The 21,084-nt window shown below is 39.6% G+C and overlaps 1 protein-coding gene across 4 annotated transcripts in view; it reads right to left on the bottom strand.

Annotated features, from left to right (window-relative positions):
* hecw2b (HECT, C2 and WW domain containing E3 ubiquitin protein ligase 2b) overlaps positions 1-21,084 on the bottom strand; it is a 73,567-nt gene that overhangs the window by 13,878 nt on the left and 38,605 nt on the right. For all 4 annotated transcript variants that reach the window (XM_026160245.2, XM_026160244.2, XM_026160246.2 and 1 more), the window contains 14 exons: positions 16,600-16,701; positions 14,754-14,904; positions 14,504-14,607; positions 14,286-14,410; positions 7,892-8,077; positions 7,522-7,674; positions 7,269-7,371; positions 7,049-7,145; positions 5,577-5,660; positions 5,265-5,374; positions 4,545-4,665; positions 921-1,034; positions 693-845; positions 439-537 (listed from right to left, as the gene is read on the bottom strand). In XM_026160245.2, coding sequence (XP_026016030.2) covers positions 439-537; positions 693-845; positions 921-1,034; positions 4,545-4,665; positions 5,265-5,374; positions 5,577-5,660; positions 7,049-7,145; positions 7,269-7,371; positions 7,522-7,674; positions 7,892-8,077; positions 14,286-14,410; positions 14,504-14,607; positions 14,754-14,904; positions 16,600-16,701 — 1,702 coding nt within the window. The remainder of the gene's footprint in view (positions 1-438; positions 538-692; positions 846-920; positions 1,035-4,544; positions 4,666-5,264; positions 5,375-5,576; positions 5,661-7,048; positions 7,146-7,268; positions 7,372-7,521; positions 7,675-7,891; positions 8,078-14,285; positions 14,411-14,503; positions 14,608-14,753; positions 14,905-16,599; positions 16,702-21,084) is intronic.

Here is a 21,084-nt window from a genome sequence, read left to right as displayed (position 1 = left end):
TGTCAGAAGACTGCTGTGGCTGGTGTGGTTTGGGGTTCAGCTGCAGGGGAAGGGGACAGCGTCAGGGCAGAAACAGCTGATTCTGATTGGACTGATTGTTTTTTCCTCTCCTTATTTTAGTATCTGCTGGGGCCTGGAGAGTAGGGATCGGCCCAAGGCTGAAGAAATGCCAAGAGGGCTGGAGATGGGCTGGGTTGACGTGTGCTGTAAACACACACTGACCCAGAACACACTTCTATAGCAGCTATGGTTATAGCTGCAGTATGTTGGCCCACAAAATATTAAACCCTGGATTAAGAATGTGATATCACTCAAGACGAGCGAAAACATAGAATATATGTGTTAACGAGCAGCTGCTCAGGCGTACCTAACAAAATGGCAGGTGGGCGTATACATACAGACATTTCATGTGCATTTGAGTATTGTGTGTCAACATACATCCGAAGTAGGCCTTTATAAAAGGGTCTGGTGAAGAAGGCATCCAGCAGGTACTGATGGATCAGAGCCATTCCCAAAATGCGACCACTGAATCGGAACCTGAGGCACACACAAACACAAAAGTTAAATACTGTGTGTGTGTGTGTGTGTGTGTGTGTGTGTGTGTGTGTGTGTGTGTGTGTGTGTGTGTGTGTGTGTGTGTGTGTGTGTGTGTGTGTGTGTGTGTTTGGGCGGGGTTTCAAATTGACTTTTACCACTCATGGTGATTGTCAACGAAGGCAGACATGGGACTGATCTGAACGGTGTAGGTGTCATTGGCAGAGTACTCAAACAGACCATAATAAGGGTTAAACAGTTCTCTGGAAACCAAGAAGAAAAATTCTCTCGAGGGCCCGCTGTAGTCCAACCTGAAACACACACATTTAGACTTTAGATTTCCTTTCTTTCTTTTCTTCCCTTCCTTGCCCCTCCCAGACACTCACCCCTCCTCCCCGACAAAGCTAACATAGAGCTTGCTCCGCTGTAGGTCTTTCCGGGAGTAACACATGATTTGGTTGAAGGCATCTTCCAGGAGTTGGTCGCGACGGATGATCAGTCTAAGACAGACAGACAAGAGTGAAGACAGACAACTCCCAGCAGACAAAGAGTGCTGTATTTATCGGAACATAAGGCGCATTAAGCGAAACAAAACAGGCAGATAAGTCAAACTTTACTCAGTTCATTTTTTTTGCTTGCTTCATTTTCGTACCATTGACTCATTAATGTCATATTCTCTCCACCTGCTCTATTCCCCTGTTGTTGCAGTATATTAATGACTAACCTCGTATTGTGGATGGATTATCTCAGTTGTTCTCCTGACTGAAGTTTGGTCCGTTTACAGCATCCTGCCATGTGATTACATTTGTCCCTAACCATCAGGAACCCTCACGTTAACTTTCATCGAGTGGAAAAAGGTTAGTGTTCTTCCTCTAACTTCACTGTGTTTATGTTATAATAATGATAATAATAATGATACATTTTATTTGAGGGCGCCTTTCTAAAACCCAAGGTCACCTTACAAGAGAAAAAGACATCAAATAAAATAGTAGATTAAAATAGATTCTAATAAATTAAAATACAGAAAACCACAAACAACAAATTAAAAACAAACAAACAAACAAAAAACAAAAAAACATGATTTGACAGCAAGTAAAATCTGTATTAAAGCGAGTAAGCCAGTTCAAACAAGTAGGTTTTGAGTTGTGATTTAAATAAGGGAGGAAGTGAGTTCCAGAGCCGAGGAGCAGGGCGACTGAAAGCTCTGAGCCCCACAGTGGTGAGGCGAGCAGAAGGAGCAACAAGATGAGTGGCAGATGAAGATCTGAGAGAGCGGGAAACTGTGGTGATATGAAGCAGATCACAGAGATGACGAGGGGCAAGGTTATGAATACACTTAAACGTGAGAGCTAAGATTTTTATCCTGTCTTCTATGGGCAACCAGTGAAGCTGTTGAAGAATTGGGGTCATCTGGTCTCTTAAGGGAGTGCGAGTTATGACCCAGGCAGCAGAATTCTGAAGAAGTTGAAGTTTATGGAGGGACTTATTGGGGAGACCAAATAGGAGGGAGTTGCAATTTATGTAATTTATGTAATTCATGTGAGACTGGAATGAGAGAGTATTATCAAGTATGACACCCAAACTCTTAACCTGAGGGGAGGGGAGGGTGGGAGAACTTTCAATGTTAATGGAACAACTGTGGTTAAGGTAGAGGCCGTGCCAACAAGTAAAACTTCTGTTTTATTACTGTTAAGGCTGAGAAAATCGGAGGAGAACCAGGATCTAATCTCCATAAGACAGTTTGAGAGGGAGGTAGGTGGGAGGGATGAATTGGGTTTGGAGGAAATGTAGAGCTGGGTGTCATCAGAATAGCAATGAAAATTGGTATTATATTTTCAGAACATAAGACCAAGAGGGAGCATGTAGATAATGAATAAAAGAGGCCCTAATACTGAACCCTGGGGCACACCAGCAGAAACAGGATAGAGACTTGAAGAATGGGATTTAACTCATTCACTGCCATTGACGTCTATAGCCGTCAATTGCAGTGAATGAGTCAATGGGTTTAACTCATTCACTGCCAATGGCTGGCAGTGAATGAGTTAAATTGGATAAACGGAGTGCGGTCTGAGAGATAGGAGGTGAACCAGGCAAGGGGGGTGTGACTAATGCCAGTGGATGCTAATCTGCTCAGGAGGATATTATGACAAATTGTGTCAAACGCTGCACTAAGATCCAGAAGGATGAGGATGGTAAAAGACCAGAATCAGCTGCCATCAGAAGGTCATTGGTAATCCTTAACAAGGCAGTTTCTGTACTATGATGGGGCGGAAACCAGATTGAAATTGTTCGTAGAGATTATGGTTATTGAGGTATGAGTGAAGCTGAGAGGCAACAACTTTCTCAAGGATCTTTGAAATAAAGGGGAGCTTGGATATAGGACGGAGGTTATCAAACCTATTGGGATCTGCACCAGGCTTTTTGAGAATTGGAGTGACAGAAGCAGTTTTCAGGGATGGAGGAATAACTCCAGTGTTAAGGGAGTTATGCTAACTTAGCGATCACATAGCACAGGGGTCGGCAAGCTGCAACTCCGGGGCCACATGCGGCTCTTTAGTCCTTATACTGCGGCTCTGCGTGGTTTGGGAAAATAAATTAGAAGCTATTAGCTGAAGTGTATTTTATTTATATTCTTTTTTAACTTGTAGTTCTAAATTGGAAGATTATTGTGATATTGAAATATAAAAATGAAATTATATTATATTATTTTTTCATCACTCAAAATAAGCGTCACACTCGTGGAAGCCGGTGTACCCGCCGAAACGCTGTGCATTTATCGAGACTTTCAGCCCCAGGTAGGTCAGTTATGGATCTTCAGATCCACATTATGTCAGCAGCTGTTCTCCACCGTGAACATGAGAGGTTTTTGGACCAATTGTGTGTTCTCCATTCTTTAAGCACCGTTTAAGCACCGGCACCGTTTCAAAAGTACCGGTTTGGTACTGGTATCGGATAAGACCTAAACGATACCCATCCCCAGGTAAAATACATATTTAGGCAGAATTTTGCAAATATCTATTTTTCGTTTTTTAGCAGCATAGAGCTTTTTTTCCCAATTATTTTTTAAAAGTCAGGTCAAGGCTCCAAAAGCACAAAGGCGATATAAGGAGGGCTCACAGCAGTTTTTGTTTGCTGGATCATTTTAGTTCAGCTGGGTGTCTTTCCTTTGGTTATATTTCTTTAAGAGTTCAAATGTGTTCATTACATAAATAAAATGTAATTTTCTCTGTAGCACTTCATGGATTTCATAAGCAACACACCTTAGTTGTTCACACAAAGCATAAAGGTAAAACAACAATACATACAGTGTTATCTTCATTTTAGATGTCAGAAAGTATTCGCGGCTCCCAGTGTTTTCTTTTGCGTGGAAACTGGGTCCAAATGGCTCTTTGGGTCTTAAAGGCTGCTGACCCCTGGGTTAGCACATCATTATATACCAGCTAGCCCAACTTCAGTAACCCTACAAATGTCACTGCTGTTTAGTTTTCTGTCTTCATTTATGTTTTAAGTGACAGCAGAGCTGTACGTTTGAATTTTTCAGAAATCTCTCAGTCAGAACATGCTCATGTTTAGGTGGAAGCTAGCGAGCTAACTTCCTGCTAACTTCTAACTCCGTTAATTGTAATAAATACTTGTAATTGTTACACCTGGTAAAGCAGCAACACTGATCATTTTATTAAAGATGAAAGAATTTAGACAGAATTTGGACCTGAAGCCGACGGTGTTTTGGACCCAGATTCCTCCGTGAGGCGCCTGACTACAGTAGCCATAATGCTCCAACAATCCATCCAGTGGTGCGGCTTTGTAGCTTTGCAAAGTCCTGCTAAAACATTTTCTAACAGATTTCTGAGCGCCGTGTACTGCAATAAATCGGTTTCGTTGTCAGTAAGCACAACCAGAATTCATACATAAGCGCACCCGATGTGTAAGTGTGCCTTACAGTGCTGAAAATACGGTAAATAAAAAATGATGAGAAAGGATGCCTTCTACAGTCAAAGCTGCTGACTTACTTTAGCTTCCCTGGTCCTTGTCCATAGCCCTTAGTTTCCAGTTTCCTGTAGAAGTTTCGCAGTTTTGCCTCAAAGTCTCTCTTGTAGGGTGCTGGTGCTCTGGCATTAGCTCTCTGAGTACCTACGCACACACTTAAATGTTTACTTTGATGGGTTATGTCAACAAGCTGACAGATAAAGCAGAAATTTCATTTATATGTGCAGAATTCTACCAAGCAAGAATATGCCAATTAATTTCGTCACATGCACAACAACAGTGGTGCAGCTGTCATACAAGGGTGTTTATTTGTAACCTGGGTTGCAGGTTCAGCTTCTGCACTTTACAGACAATGAACTGATCAGTTAAATCTGTGATTAGTGAACAACCTGCTCTAACATGACTAGCTGTGTTCTGATTTTACCAATGGTTGTCAGAAACATTAAGTCTTTATTGTTGGTGTGAAAAGTCATTCATTTTAGCTCAGAGCTCAATTTCTTTCTGTTGAACTGGAGTTCTGAGTTCAGTTCAAGGTCAACATTTCCTAGTTGGCCAATCCAGATATTCTACGTGAATCAGCTGTACAGCAATGTGAAGTGCACTTAACGAAAATATCAGCAAAGTACTCTGCAGGGCTCAAACACAGTAAAAGGTTCCATATGAATTTGTGAGAGAGGGTTTGTGGATAATATTTTTTGCATGTGTTGGGTTTTTTCACAATGACTTTTCTGTTGATCTTTTACCAGGTGAATTCTGTGGGGAAGAGACAGGTGACCCCCGAGGTGACTGGCAGTAGCTGGGGTGAAGTAAGGCATGAGGAGGCACATAGGACATCACTTCTTCTTCAAAGAGACTGCAGATGGAAGGTTGGAGAGGGGATGAAGGGACATAAAAAAGAAACCAATTCACTAAATGCAATTACTTCAGCAGAGCAGCGAGAAAATGAAAAAAAAAAAGGTAATAACAAGAAGGGGATACACAACTAGTCCGATTAGAAAAAGGAAAGCCAAGAAAAAAAAGAATAAGACAGAGGAGGTAAAGCAGAAATATGTCACCTTAGCAACATGACAAGGTCGGCAGATCCCGACAGCCTGGCCAATCCTGACACTCCATCTGTGCGGATCAGCTGCACTTTCTCCCTGTTGTCACAGCAACATTACAATGGCAATGCTGTTCATTAATGTATCCTATGCATGTATTTCACTTTGACTTTGGCTACTTGAGGGACAACTGGAGCAGATCCCAGTCTTTTTATTTTTGTGTTTGCAACGACAGATTTATCATAGTCAGGACATTTTGCATTGATCTTTTCACATTTCCAGGCGTATTTGAAGGTTATGATCAGATTTTAGGGCTAGTGTTTTCAGCTTGTATCAATTTATAGTTTAAATATTCATTTAACAATAATCTTAATTAATTTCTAATATGTTTTTGTAAATGTTTCATCATTTTATTATTGATTTTTATTTCCATTTTCATTTTTTGGCACTTGCTGTTTGTGCATGTCTTTGATTATTATGTTGTAAAACTTCAAAAATTAATGGAAAAAAAATGTAGCAGTAGCACAATGAACTTTGCTTCCTGCTTTGATGATTTTCTCTTCTGACAATTAGGTTTTCTTGCAATACTTAAATGTTTCTAAATATGATACCAAGGCACAGCAATATTTTTCATCTTGTCTAAGGTCTCTAATGTATGAAGTTGATTCTTGTAGTTTGTTTCCTGCAAGCTGAATCGTGTTCCTCATCAAAGCTACTTAAAACACGTTTAAGTTCTAACTGGGTTTTTCCTAATGAGCCACATTCAACATGTCTTCATAAAGTTTAGCTCAAAAATAATATTTCAGTAAAAATCTGTCAAGATCACCACCGCTTTTAGGAAGTCAATCTCTATACCATGAAACAGAAAACAAATTATGCCCAATTGGACTGAAATATCTACCAACTTGGATTTTTCATTTTTATTCTTTTTGTCATTTGAGACCCGTGGAGCAATCATAAGGTCTATGTGGAGTTTTCTGAAAACTCTTGCACTTAAACTCGACTTAAACCGTGGGAACAGACGACAGGTCTGAGGGTTAAGGCGGTGGAGATGTGGATCAGAGGGATTGGATAGTGAAGATGATTTCAAATAATGTTTGTGTACCAGACATTTCATCTAGAAAAGCTGTTTTTCCTCCCATATTGGTGCGGCAGCAAAGCTCTGCATCAATGACACATAGTGGTGTTGTTTGTGGAGTTTGTGGAGTCCTGGCACGAGAAATGTCTTTTGAATATATTTTAAGCATGAAAAATAGCACTCTTAAACTTTTACAACCCGGGGTTCGTGCTTGAAAATGACATGCCCAAAATGAAGTGATTATTTCTCTGCTATTACAAACACTTGCAAGACTTAAGGGGCCATTATGTGTAAGTATCACAGCAGATGCCATTGCATCAAAGTAACTGAGAACAAAGAAAAAATCTAGTCACCAGATTAAGGAAAGCATTATATAAACGCCAAGCTGTGCATTTCTGTATGTGTGTACCTGAGTGCATGGTTCCGGTTAAAGTCAGGCTGCCTCTCCTGCAAAATCTCAAAGATGTTTGGTTGTCGTAGAAATGCCACAATCTTCTCATTGTAAGCTAGAAAAAAGTGAACAGAAATTTTTTGTCAAATGTATTCATCTCTTCCTCTCAGATTCTTGTGTGTGTGTGCACGTGTGTGTGTGTGTGTGTGTGTGTGTGTGTGCTTGTGCATGCACTAACCCACTGGTATTAAGTCTTGGCATGGCCCTCTGTTGGCAGATGTGAAGGTGCTGGAAGGTCGTGGAAGAACAGGTGGGCTAACATGACGAGGGTCCTCACCCAGCTATAAAAACAGGATGTCAATAAACATGCTGCCCAGGTTTACATGATATGTAAGCGGAGGAAGAAAACATGTAACTGTTCCTGTTATGATTAGAGGACCAATTTAAGTAGCTGTACTTTCTGTTGTCCATGATCGTTACGTGTCCCTTACCAGTCGCCGAGTGGTCACCTCTCCAGCACTGTGGCTGCGCTGGCGAGTCAGGTGTTGGCGGTGAGCGAGGAGGCTCAGCGGCCGAGAGCTTTGGAGAGGCAGCCGGGGGTCAATGAACGTAGTGGCACGGCAGTTATGGTCTACAAAGAAAGGCTAGATGGGTGTGCACACAGATACACATACAAGCTGTCAAGTGTTAATCATTTTTAATTTGATTACAGTTTTTAAAAAGTAAGAAATACTTGACAGAATAAGTGTAGAACAGTTAGATACTATTGAGGATCTGAATACAGTTTAACTGTATTCAGACCCTCAAAAAGTCATGAAATGTAGACATTGGGGCACTGACTGATTACAGTGTCAGCCCTACCTTGCCGGTCTGGTCGTGCTTCATCTCCCAACCCCTGGGCAGCTCCAGCTGTTTGTTAGCAAACATGTTGAGGAAGGCCACCAGGTCCCTGTTGTGCTGGTAGCGCTCAAAGTGATGAGCATCCCGACGAACCTTACTGATCATATGCTTCAGACATGTGTTGGTGGTGAACATGTGGTAGGCACTCTAGAACCAGGAAATAGATTCCAGTAGACAGGAAGGAGATTCAGCACAGAGGAAACACATCAAGAAAAGAGTAAGTTTTAAGTGCCTTGTGCTACTATTACACTATGTAGTCACTATCGTATGCACACATTTCAGAGGGAAAGCAAAGGGCATGGCTGTTGTGCTTACTACTCACAACCACTACACAATATAGGTGCTGTTTTGTATGAGCTGAAGCTTTGAGTCTGGGATTTGAGTCTTTTGCATGTTACGAAAATACACTATGGAGCCTCTGCAGTTACTACAGTATGTGTGTGAGGCTTTTCTAATGCTGTTAATAACCTAGTAAACACCTTCAGTATGCACCATCAAGTATTTCAAAAGATTACAATTTATTCTATCTATCGCATACATACAACGTTAAATATTTTGTCCATTTTATTTGTATGGCAATGTCAGTCTGTCAGTAAGCCTCAAGTTTGGTCAAATTAAATATGAGAATTCTGCTGAATTCTACTTTTATGCCTCTTAAAGTTTTCAGTTGCAAAATTGTGATTTTTCACAAAATACATGCGTTGTTATGGTTGCTATGCACTTGGCTTCCAGTGTGCCACTGAAGGTTTTGCAGTCTTCTCTTCATTTCCGAAAAACTTCTTGCTACTTGCTCAATTTTCACTCAACTTCCACAAATTATACATCAAAACGTAGGTATTTTTGCTGGCTTTCCGAAAATGTCACTATCATTGTTATGGGATTTATAGAATTTTGGCAAATCTCCTCAGACCAACACAAAGTCGCAAAACTCTCCATAGAAAGTCAATGGAGAGCTTGTTCAAAATCACCGCTTGATTTCTGTAATGAGAGGCATATTCGAATCGTCATATCTCCTTAACGAAGCAAAGTTAAGACATAAGGCTTGTCCCAGTATATCTTCAGACACTCCTGACGCTCACAATTCAAGAATTATTTTCTCACCTATTGCCGTTCTGAAATGAGTTAGACTTGTTTGAGGGTAGGAAATTCGTCCTTCGCTCAGATTTCTTCAGATTTCAAACTCTGGAAATGAACCACTTTTTTCTCTCGTCATATCTTTTCAATGGATTTCCACAGAGACCTGAAAATTTCCATGATTGTTCGCCTGCTGTCTCTTACGGTGAAAGAATGATATTGATACTCCAAATAGATTTAGAGTTAGAAAGCGTTGTTTGAGGGCAAGTCAAGGCAGTTTTTGCTTTGCTCTACTCAGTTATGGTGCATTAGAAATCAAATATCTTTAATAATTCATATTTTAATGATAAATTGTCAACACTGGAAGATTCCCCCATCTCTTCTGAACAAAACGGTGTAAGAATGACCGTTCTAGCCCTTACGGTTAGGAAATTATGGTCATTTGTTTGAGGGGAGTCCTCACTATGAGAAATACACTGCAAAAATCCTGTCTCTCTGTGCTGCGTGCACCTGTTTTGGCGGGAAAAAGTACACAGCCTCTCTGATTGGTGGATTCAAATTCAGCAGCTCCCAGGCTGCTTGACTGAGCTAGAAACTTGCTTCTCTGTGTGTGTGTGTGTGTGTGTGTGTGTGTGTGTGTGTGTGTGTGTGTGTGTGTGTGTGTGTGTGTGTGAGACAGAGAGAGAGCGAGAGCGAGAGCCTTTTAATGGGATGATCTCATTGTAAGATTCAAATTCAATATATTTAGACTGGGTGACTGAATTGGATCTTGTGTGTGTGTCTCTCTGTGCATGTGTGTTTCCTTATGTGTACATATTTCTGATTGTGTGGCTGTTATATATTTTTTTGCTGATTTTTTTCATTTAACAAGTATATTTGAGGGACCCTCAGCATGTTCAGCATTTTTTCAGCTTTCCATTTTGCTTTTCTAATTTTTCTGTTTAAGTTATTACTATTGTGCTAAATCATACTATTTCTGCTATTTTATAAGATTTGTGCAAAATATAGTATTTCTGCCAAATATAGTATTTCTGATTAATTATAGTTTTTCTACCAAATCATAGTACAGTATTTCTGCTTTTTATAGGATTTTTGCTCAAACATAGTATTTCTACTAAATGTAGTATTTATGCTTAATCATACTATTTCTGCTTTTTATAGGATTTGTGCTTAATATAGTATTTCTCCTAAATTATAGTATTTATGCTTTTTATAGTATTTGTGCTAAAACATAGTATTTCTAGTAAATGTAGTATTTATGCTTAATCATAGCATTTCTGCTGTTTTATAAGATTTGTGCTAAATATAGTATTTCTGATTAATTATAGTTTTTCTACCAAATCATAGTATAGTATTTTTGCTTTTTATAGGATTTTTATAGGATATTTATATTGCTTAATATAGTATTTCTGCTTTTTATAGGATTTGTGCTTAATATAGTATTTCTGCTAAATGTAGTATTTATGCTTAATCATAGTATTTCTATATATTTCTGCCAGGTCCCCAGGCAGCCAATCCTCTGTGAGGACTGAGGCATTCAAATTTACATATCAGGGCCTGCACGGCTTCCCAGCCAGCCAATCATATCTGAGGTCTGCCGTTTCTTCTCTCGTCATATCTCAGCGACGGATGTACAGAGAGCAATGAAAATCGCGGTCAAAGTACACCAGAGTCCGCTGATTCACCCAGTACAAGAATTATGCTTCTAGTCCACCTAGTTTTTGAGTTACACAACGTTTTGTAACTCCAAAATACGGCGTTTTTCTCCTCTCACCGCGATCTAATTCTGACTGCTCATCACCCTGTTTTTCCAAGTACCTGCTCTCTTTCCCAGTGGGGCAGTTGGTAATGACACGGGTCTGCAACCCAAACGTCGTGGGTTCGATTCCACCTTAGTCAACATGTTTTTTTCCCTACAAATTAATACACTATCACAGACCAGTAATTCATATTCATCATTTATTACAATTCTGCAAACTTTTATGATTTTACCAGCTTTTCTAATATGGACCTCACATTCTTGTTAACACTCCATGGCACAAATACTCTTCCCTTTAGGCTCTGTGTATGTATCAATATTTCTCCCATTTTAAAGTATTACTCCTCCATAATTGTATTTCTGTTAAATCAAAGTACTTTTACTACATCTTAGTACTTCTGCTCAATCATAGTATTTCTGCTCAATCATAGTATTCCTGCTACTTTTTGGTACTTGTGCTAAATACAGTATTTCTGCTAAATCATACCATTTCTACTTTAATATATTTTTCTTTCTAAATATAGCATTTCTGCTATATAATTGTATTTCTGCTATGTTATAATATTTGTGCTAAACCAGAGTATTTGTGCTAAAACATAGTATTAATTTAAAATGACAATATTCATAGTTCATCACAGTGTCTCTGGTAAATCACAGTATTTCTGCTATGTTGTACTATTTTTCTAAATCATAGTGTTTCTGTAATGCTTAAGTATTTTTGGCTAAATATATTCTTTCTGTTATCTTATACTATTTCACCTAAATTCTTGTATTTTTGAGAAGTTATCATGTTTCTGGTAAGTTACAATATTTCTGCTATGCTATTGTATTTCTGCCAAGTATTATGTTTCCTCTAAGATATTGCAGTTCTGCTAAGTTATTCCATTTTAGCAAAGTTCCTTTGCTTCTGCAAAGTTTTTACAATTTCTGCAACTTTTCAGCTTTTTCAGCTAGTTTTTGCAGACAGCTTCAGCTTTAAAGCATCCACACTGCATTTTCGCAAGAATTGCAAATTTTTCTAGTTATTATTAATCTCCGATTCTCTTCCACAGAGTGTCTTTGTCGTTTCTTCCCAACCGGTTGCATCAGGTGTCCAGCCCCTCCCAGGTTTCTTCCTATTAAAAGGGAGTTTCTTTCCCACTCTCACCAAAACACTTCCTCAGAGGGGATCATATGATATTGGAGTTATCTATGTTTTCTTTGTATTATTGTAGGTTCTTTGCCTTACAATATAAAGCACCTTGAGGCAACTGTTTTTGTGTTTTCTTGGCTTTATATAAATAAAATTGAATTGAATTGAACAAATATAAGCAAACTCACAAACTGTGTGCAGTTTATTGCATATTGCATCTGCTAGGTGCAGCTGCTGTATTTCACAGGGAGATAAAAGAATTCAAGATAACTTGAAATGATGATGTATGAAGACAGGATACGACAGGATGAAGAGGTAAGGAGTGCTCAGTGGTATTTGATAAACTGCAAATTTAAGGTTTACATGTAATGTCATCATTTTAATTAGCTATTCGTTCTGTATATGTTGCTTTGACAAATTATGTATTTTCATATAGTAAAATGTTCTGCAAAACAAACTAAGGTATTGTACAATGTTGTACTATGGTGAGTTTGAAGTTTTACCGGTTTACAGTGGTTGAGGCGTTCGAGAGTCAGATCAAGTTTTGCAGATATTAGTTTGTATTAAGTTGGTGATACTTAAGAGTTACTCCCTAAATTCAGTATTTATACTACCTGTATTTATTTATACACTGTCCAGTATTAAGACAGTATAAACTGTATAGTGTCAGTGTAGGGGATGGACATCAGCCAGGAGGCATGAAACATCTGCTTGCATCTTGTTGAATTCAGTTGTATGAATCCACAAAAAGCAATAAACCTCAAGCAGCAGCAGGTCAGCTGATCACAGGCTGTACGCCGTGAAAATCTAGTTCACATTAGAAATTATTCATTCATATTGAAATGTTTTAGATTGATCATCAAACAAATTTTAACATGTCTTAAAATGCAGTTTTTAAATGATTTTATTTATTAAGGGAAAACATACACGTCCCTATGTGAAAAAAATGATCTCCCTCTCTAATAACTGCAGGATCGCTGTCCTGCTGCATAACCTAAGTGTATTTGAGCTTCTGATCAATCAGTCTGAAGCTCAAATACTTCTTTAGAGTGTGGCATGATGCATTGCTTTTTAAGATTTTTAAGCTGCTTTACTTTGTCAGCCAGGATCTATTTGAGTGACTTATTGATTCAACAACAACAATAATAATAATAACAATAATAATAATAATTTATTTGAGAGTGTTGATGTGGAAGTATAAAAAAAGGTCAAAAAGAGTTGTGCCATGTCTCTGTGGATCTAGAGAAAGCACATGCTGGGGTGCTGTGGAGGTGATTGAAAGAGGATTTCACGATGCTGGGTCTTTTGACTCAGCGTTTTGAGTTTTAGTTTATTTTGATGTTTATGGTTTATGTTTAAGTTCATTGGGTTTTCTGAGTTCATTTGTTTATTACTTTCCCCGTATGTTTTCAACGCCTCTGTTAAGTCTCCTTTGTCCTTTATGTGTTTCATGGCTGCATGTCTTTTGTTGTCACATCTTTGTTTCATTATGTTTCCTATTTTATTTTGAAGAGGTTCTGTGTTCCTGTGTTTAGCTTTACGTTTCCCCTGTGACGTTGTTATGCTCACTTATCCTCATTATCCTCCTGTGTGTATTAAGTCCGTGTGTTTTCAGTCATTCCTTGTCAGGTCGTCTGCTTTGTTCACATCATGCATCCAGTTTTTGTCCATGTCTCCATGTCAGGTCCCACGTGCACGGTTTTTTTCATGCTTTAATCTTAGTTCACCCAGTTTAATTTATTGTTTAGTTTCACCTTTGCCTTTTGTTTTGTACTTCTTGGCCAGCCTTAATAAACGGCTCATTTTTTGTTATTCCACGTCACGTTTCACATTCTGTTTTGATCTGCATTTGAGTCCTTTTTTGCAATACATACAGTCTGCCTCAGCCAGACTGTGACAGAGGAACTGGACGTCAGGAGTGGCAGAGAGTATGAGGATAGTGGTGAGGTGTCAAGTAAGAGTGACATGGTTTGAGGGGGTTTGGGGGTGGGATTACATCAGGTATTCGCTTTGAGCCCCTTAACTATCCGTGGTTAGAATCATAAACTATGGCAAGCCAAAAGCTGATTCTATTCTTTTGCTTTTATTCAAAATGTTTTTTGAATTTCTGCCAATGAGGAAACAAGGAAAACACTTCTGACTGTCACAGATCACAATCTATTTACATTTTTCTTAAAAAAAAAACCAACTACATTTTCTTTTCTTTTTTTAAATATAACAGTAGAGTAAGGTTAGGGTTATCATCTTTGATGACCTCAAAGGGTTAATAAGTGCGTTGTTTAAAATCCCTTTCTTGAAACAAATAGAATGTGGTCTGTTATAAAAGAAAGACACATGAATGGAAGTAAAAGAATAACAAGAGATAGAATGGAAGTAAAAAGTGTCCATACAGGGTTGGAATGCAGCACAGTGAAGAATTCAGGGCTGGTGAGGAACTTGGCGCTAGGGGACTGAAGCAGCAGGGTTAGGCGAGACCTGGGACTGGACTGTGGCAAATTGCTGTCCCTACGTAGCTCTGCAAAATATACCAGAATCGTCAAAATAAAAAAAAGAAAATCACAGGGGAAGAACATGGATCAGGATTTTGTGCCGTGTAGAAGGGGGCTACCTGGGAATGAGGGTTGCATATCAGTCTCATCAGCTGAAAGCTCATTGGGTAGCTGCTCTTCTGGTCTACTGTCGTTGGTCATTGTCCTACGTATACTTTGATACCTGCAAATTTATGTGTACAGTAACAATTAATGATAATGTTACTAAAAACAAAAAAATGGGAAGTGGCAAATTCATTTCCATTTTTAACTGAAACTTTGGACGAACATCTAGTTTGCGAATCTTCATGTGCATGTTTGTTTTCTGACCTGCGATTTAGCTGTTCCATCTGCTGTATGGAGTTAGACCTCTGAAGAGTTTGTGGGGCCGGGGGTGCGGTTGGACGTTGCCATGTTGTTGTTCTGTTCACGTGGTCCACATAGAAAATGCGACCATGGCTGTCTATGCGAGCCTCCCAATCTGGATCACACACAATGCAACAGAAGAACACATATAGTAGTTCTCCAAAAGATTCTGTTCCTCTGGACGTAGCGTTTTGTGGGAGAAACGTTTCGTCACTCATCCAAGTGATTTCTTCAGTCTGCATCAAGACATATAGTAGCTGTTTTTCATGAAAGAATATAGGTTTCTAAACTAATATTTTATGAACAAAAATGACACAGTAGATTATATATAATTATAATCATATATGTATAAAATTTTGGCCTTAAAGTTGCATAACTACTGACTACAATCTACAATCTAGCTGTTTTTAAGATTAAAATACAAAACTGAATCTGTGGCTTATGGGTTTATTACAAATGAGAAATTCTAGCATTTAAAGCTAAGGTTGCAAATTCAAATTCAGTAGCAAATTACACATCTGGAAAATAGTAACACACATTTGTGTCAACTTGTCTAGTCATACATACATGTAATTGGAAAGGCCTATTACAGTATTTTCCACACTGTAAGGTGCACTTAAAATCCTTTAATTTTCTCAAAAATCGACAGCGTGACTTATGTATAAATTCTGGTTGTGCTTACTGACCTCGAACTGATTTTATGTGCTACACGGTGCTCAAATATCTGTCAAAAAATGTTCTAGTACAACTTCGGTAAGCTACGAAGCCGCACTGCTTGATGGATTGCTGGAGCATTACGGCTGCCATAGTCAAGAGCCTTGCGGAAGAATCTGGGTCCAAAACTCCGTCCGCTTCAAGTCCTAAAGTCAAACGAACACTGCAGCATCACTGAGAGTTTAAAACTGTCTGAATTCTTTCATCTTTAATAAAATGATCAGCGTTGCTGCTTTACCAGGTGTAACAATTAAGTTTAACATCCAGGCATCCAGGAAAACAGCATTTATTAACAGAGTTACCAGTTAGCAGGAAGTTAGCTCGCTAGTTTCCACCTAAACATGATATAGCATGTTCTGACTGAGAGATTTCTGAAAATATTAAAACGTACAGCTCTGCTATCACTTCCAACATAAATGAAGAGCGAAAACTAAACAGCAGTGACGTTTGTAGGGTTACTGAAGTTGGGCTAGCTGGTATATAATGATGTGCTACGTGACCGTAGCGACACAGCTATGTTAGCATAGCATAAACACAGTGAAGCTGGAGGAACGCTAACTTTTTTCCACTCGTTAATGGGAGGGTTCCCGATGGTTAGGGATAAATTGCAACGCAGGATGCTGTAAAAGGACCAAACTTCAGTCAGGAGAACAACTGAGACAATCCATCCACAATACGAGGTTAGTCATTAATATACTGCAACAACATGGGAATAGAGCAGCTACCAGAGCATTTAACATTAATGAATCAATAGTACGGAAGTGGAGGAAGCAAAAAGAATGAGTTGAGTAAAGTTTGACTTATCTGACTGCTTTGTTTCACTTTATGCACCTTATAATCCGGTGCGCCTTATGGTCTGAAAGATACGGTATCTAAATTCTTTATCACAGCTCCTGTGCTATATCTTAATAGTTCCTCAAACGGCTTAATCCAGAAGACTTCTAGGGACCCTAGTACCCTATGCATAAACCCTGACTGCTATACTCAATCTTCAAACTTGAAGATATCTGGTAAAGAAAATATGTGTATGCAGTTTCTGTGCTGTATTGTGTACTTTAATGTTCTTTAAAACAGACATATACACACACACACTCACCAGGGGGCAGTGGTTCATCTACTCTCTGGTAGCGACTGATGTCATGGCGAACAGATGGCAGGGAGTGAACAGACTGGTGGCCATTGACCTGTTCTGTGGCACCTGGATAAAAACACATAAACAAGCATCAAAATGAATATAAGAAATCCAAAAAAGTTAATTTTTTTTATAGTCATGGTTCATAACAGCTCTGCTGCTTAATATAATTCAATAACATGAAAAGGTTAAATAAACAAAATTGTTCCCTTTAAAGCCAGTGCATTATTTGTTTTGAATTAAGTGCCACTACAGTCTTTCATTAATACTTCCTGATCGCTCGGTTATTTTTTTTTTAACAAGGTTATTCATCTTTTGCTGGACTGGACCCCAAATGGCACAGCCATACCAGGCTTGGCACAGAGACAAACCTATTGACACTTGAAGCACCCATCTGTAGGCAAAGAGCTGAAAGGGGGGTCACTGGTCACCAGTCTGCCCTCCTGTGTGTCTTTACAAATTTCATGTGCATGAATCTCAGGATTTTGTTGAAATGTTTAATAAGCCTATCCATGCACTGCATGAAAAGTTTAGTTTTTGTCAGTGAGCAACACTGTAAGCTGCTATGGAATTACAAGTTAACTCTATACAAAGGTTTTGAGGCAATAGAAGAGAGCCTAGTGTGTAAATCAGGGGTGCCCAATCCCGGTCCTCGAGAGCTACCGTCCTGCAGCTTTTAGATGCATCCTTGTTCCCACACACCCGAATCAAATGAATGGCTTGTTATCAGGCCTTTGCCAAACATGATGGCATGCTGAAGAGGTAATCAAACCATTTGATTCAGCTGTGTTGGAGTAGGGATGCATCTAAAAGCTGCAGGATAGTAGCTCTCGAGGACTGGGATTGGGCAGCCCTGGTGTAAATGAATGAATATCATGATAGTATGGAAGGGCCAACACAGAAACACAATTAAAGTAACACTTTGAAAACATCAGATCGCTACAAGAGAAAACATATTAGGTTCCGTTGAGTGAACGCTGGCGCGCCTGGCTGCTGCTGCCAACCGGTTATTGTTATTATTTTTATTATAATTTCTTCAGATGCTAACAACAATTTGAATCGTACGTTCACACTGCAGGCGAAAGCGCATCAAATCCGACTTTTCCGACCCTATGCGACCCATATCCGATCATGGTATGACAGTGTGAACGGCACAAATCCGATATTTTCAAATCCGACCTGGGACACTTTTGTATGTGGTTCTGAATCCGATACATATCTGATGTTTCAGAAAGCGACTGCTGTTTGCAGTTAGCTCCTAGCATTTCTCGACAGCTCTGCCTCCTTTTTGACTATACGAGTCTGCTCCTTCCTATTTGTGTGACCTGCTCCATATCACCACTGTTTCCAGGCCTCTCAGATCCTCATATTCATCTTACTGTTCTGCCCACGCGTCTCATCACTGTGGGGAACAGAGCCTTCAGTCACTCTGCTCCTCGGCTCTGGAACTCTCTTCCTCCAGCCATAAGAAATATAGACTCTCTTCCCGCATTATTTATATTATATCATTATTATTATTTTTATATCATGCTGGATACTGATGTGGACCGGACAATGTGTTAGGACTGAAAGGATGCCACATTCTTTTAAAGAAAATGATCCACTTATGGAGGGCTGAATTTAAAGACACTCCAAAAGTCCAAGTGAAAAACTGATGCGGCAAGCTAGTTCATTTTGCTGAAATCTTATTGCAGCAACTCAGAAAGGTACCTGACAATGTTGGGGCATGCTCCTAATGAGACGACAGATGGTGTCCTGGGGAATCCCTTCCCAGATCTGGACCAGGGAATCACTGAGCTCCTGAACAGACTGAGGTGCAACCTGATAGCGTCAGATGGATTGAAACATAATGTCCCAATGGTGCTCTGTTGTATTTAGGACAGGTTAACATGTGGGCTGGTCAATGGTAACAGTTCCTTTATCCTCCAGGAACTGCCAGCATACTCTCACCACATTATCCCAGGTATTATCATGCAACAAGAGGAACATAGGACCCACTCCACCAGTGTAGGCACTTAGAATGGTTCCAAGGATTTCATCGTGATGTCAAATGGCAGTTGGGGTCCCGTTGTCTGACTTTTAGAGGTCTGTGCGTCTCTCCATGGACATGCCTCCCCAAACCACCACTGACCCATCATCAAACTGATCATGCTGAACAATGCTACAGGTAGCATCATATTTGGAAATCATGTATCGGTATTTCAGGAGCAGGACCACGCCTCCTAACATGCTCCTTCCAGTTGTCATCTATAAATGTTCCTCAAGTTTGGCAAGCTGTTCATTCTCGTTTACTTGCCCCACCCTCCCTCCTTCCTTGTTCTCAATTCTTTAACTTCTTCACTTCTATTTAGTGCATGAGGATCTGCCAGGCCCGGGAGCCGTCGCCAGTCCCTTTCGAGGCCTTCCCCAAACCGCAGCTCAATACATGTCCAAGCATCACCTTTACCTACCAAAACACTGTCAAACCTAAAATGAGGACGTGGGCCCAGCTAGTGAAGTATAAATATACTCCATGGCTTCTACTGAAAAGAGTTCAGTAGACGACGTGGGCTCTCACGCCACCCTCATAAAGTCTGTTTCTGATTGTTGTCACTGAAATTCACACCAATGACTTGCTGGAAATCCTTTTGTAGGGCTCTGGCAGTGCTCATCCTGTTCCTCCTTGCACAAAGGAGCAGACGCTGGTATTGCCAATGGGTTAGGAACCTTGTATCAGCTGGTTCAGCTCTCCTAGAGTAACTATCTCCTGGAATCACTTCCATGCTGTTGAGACCATGCTAGGAGCAAGCCTTCTGGCAATGGCACATATTGATGTGCCATCCTGGACCGGATGGCAATTTAATACGTCCGTTTCTGTCAGTATGGAATTGACGTATTGATTTCGTATTGAATATGTCATTCCTTTATTGGACTACCTTTGCAAAGTCTGTAGGGTCCAGACATCGACCCTAGCCAAATGCATAACCAGTGAAAAACGGTCCAAAAAGAAATGAGGATGTGGAGACGCAGATAATCGACAAGTAGTTTGATGGTGTCGTACCCCTGTGGGGAGATTAGGACTGTTCTGCCCTGTGTCAGTCTGGATGAATACCTGCTGTTAGTAGCTCCTTTACTTGTCCTGCCAGGTCATTGAGTGCTGTTAGTATAGAGGTAGAGGCAGTAGAGGGGCACTATTTGTGATCAACTATGAAAAGGTCACTATTGTGACCTTTAACTTTTGTGATAATTAGACCAATTAAAGTAAAAAGATGAGTTTTGGTGCAGTTTTTGGTGCATAAATACTACATGCAATAGTGAGCAGACTGTTGTGTATTGAAATGTATAATATAATGCCCTGTATACTCATAATGGTAATAGGGGTAGCATGAGGATTGGGTTGGGGCCTTTCTGTATGGAGTGTGTATGTTTTCGTCATGGCTCCTCCCACAGTCCAAACATATGCAGTAAGTGGAGTTAGTCTGTCTTCATGCATGCTCAATCATCCAGTTAAGGAAATCAGTTAGTCGGTGGTGCTGGTGTCATTCTGCAGATGTTTATAAGGTTGGGGAAACCTTCAGTCAGCTGAAACTGAAGAACCGATGATTCTAAATTGTCCATAGGTGTGAATGTGGAACATGACTACGGATGATGTCTGTCTGTGTTGACCCTGCGACAGACTGGCGATCTGTCTTGGGTGTACCCCACCTGTAATCTTATCACAACTTGGATAGCCCTCCCATAGCCCCAAAGTTTGATAAGTGGAAAGAGAATGCATGGATGGATGGAAGCTTAATAATTATAAAAATAAGAAGAAGAAGAAAATATTTGTGTCTGGAGTTGAAATGGTCAAAAGAACATTTGGTTAAACTTTTGCTCAGTGCCTTGGATATGGGTTTTTACATATGGATTTGTTGATCTGGTTAGATGTGCAAAGGTTATGTTAAACTTTCACATTGTTACACATGAAACCACTCACATTTAATGTAAAAAATATAATTACTATAATCATTAAAAGATCAGGCTGAAAATCTGAAATGTCCTGATATACATGGCCAAGGTTTTTATTTTTAAAAATGCATTTCTTACACTCTACATACTTGAATAATATGTAATGCCTGGATGAATTAAACTCCTCTGGTATGGACAGATCTATTGCTCAAGATAGCTGCATTACAGAAGCAGAAAAATTATTCAATATGTTGTTAAAGAATTAGGTTTGTTACACATGAGGATAAAACTACAGCAGAATGTTAAGACTTGTATTCTTGTTCTTACAGTATGTGAACAATGTGGACCCAAAACAGTACAAACAGAAAACTGCGTAACATGATGACGAGCAGACAAAAGCTGAGGGTACAAATAAACATGGAGACACTTGCAGAAAGTGAACATACAGGTGCAAGCAACTGGGAGATCGTGGCTGAGGAAAGTAGAACTGAATAAAACACATAAAAAAGTTTATCAAAATAA

This window comes from Astatotilapia calliptera, chromosome 23 (assembly GCF_964374335.1).
Source record: "Astatotilapia calliptera chromosome 23, fAstCal68.1, whole genome shotgun sequence".
NCBI lineage: Eukaryota > Metazoa > Chordata > Actinopteri > Cichliformes > Cichlidae > Astatotilapia > Astatotilapia calliptera.
Note: the sequence above shows the minus strand (reverse complement) of the source record. Positions and strands in the feature narration are given on the sequence as shown.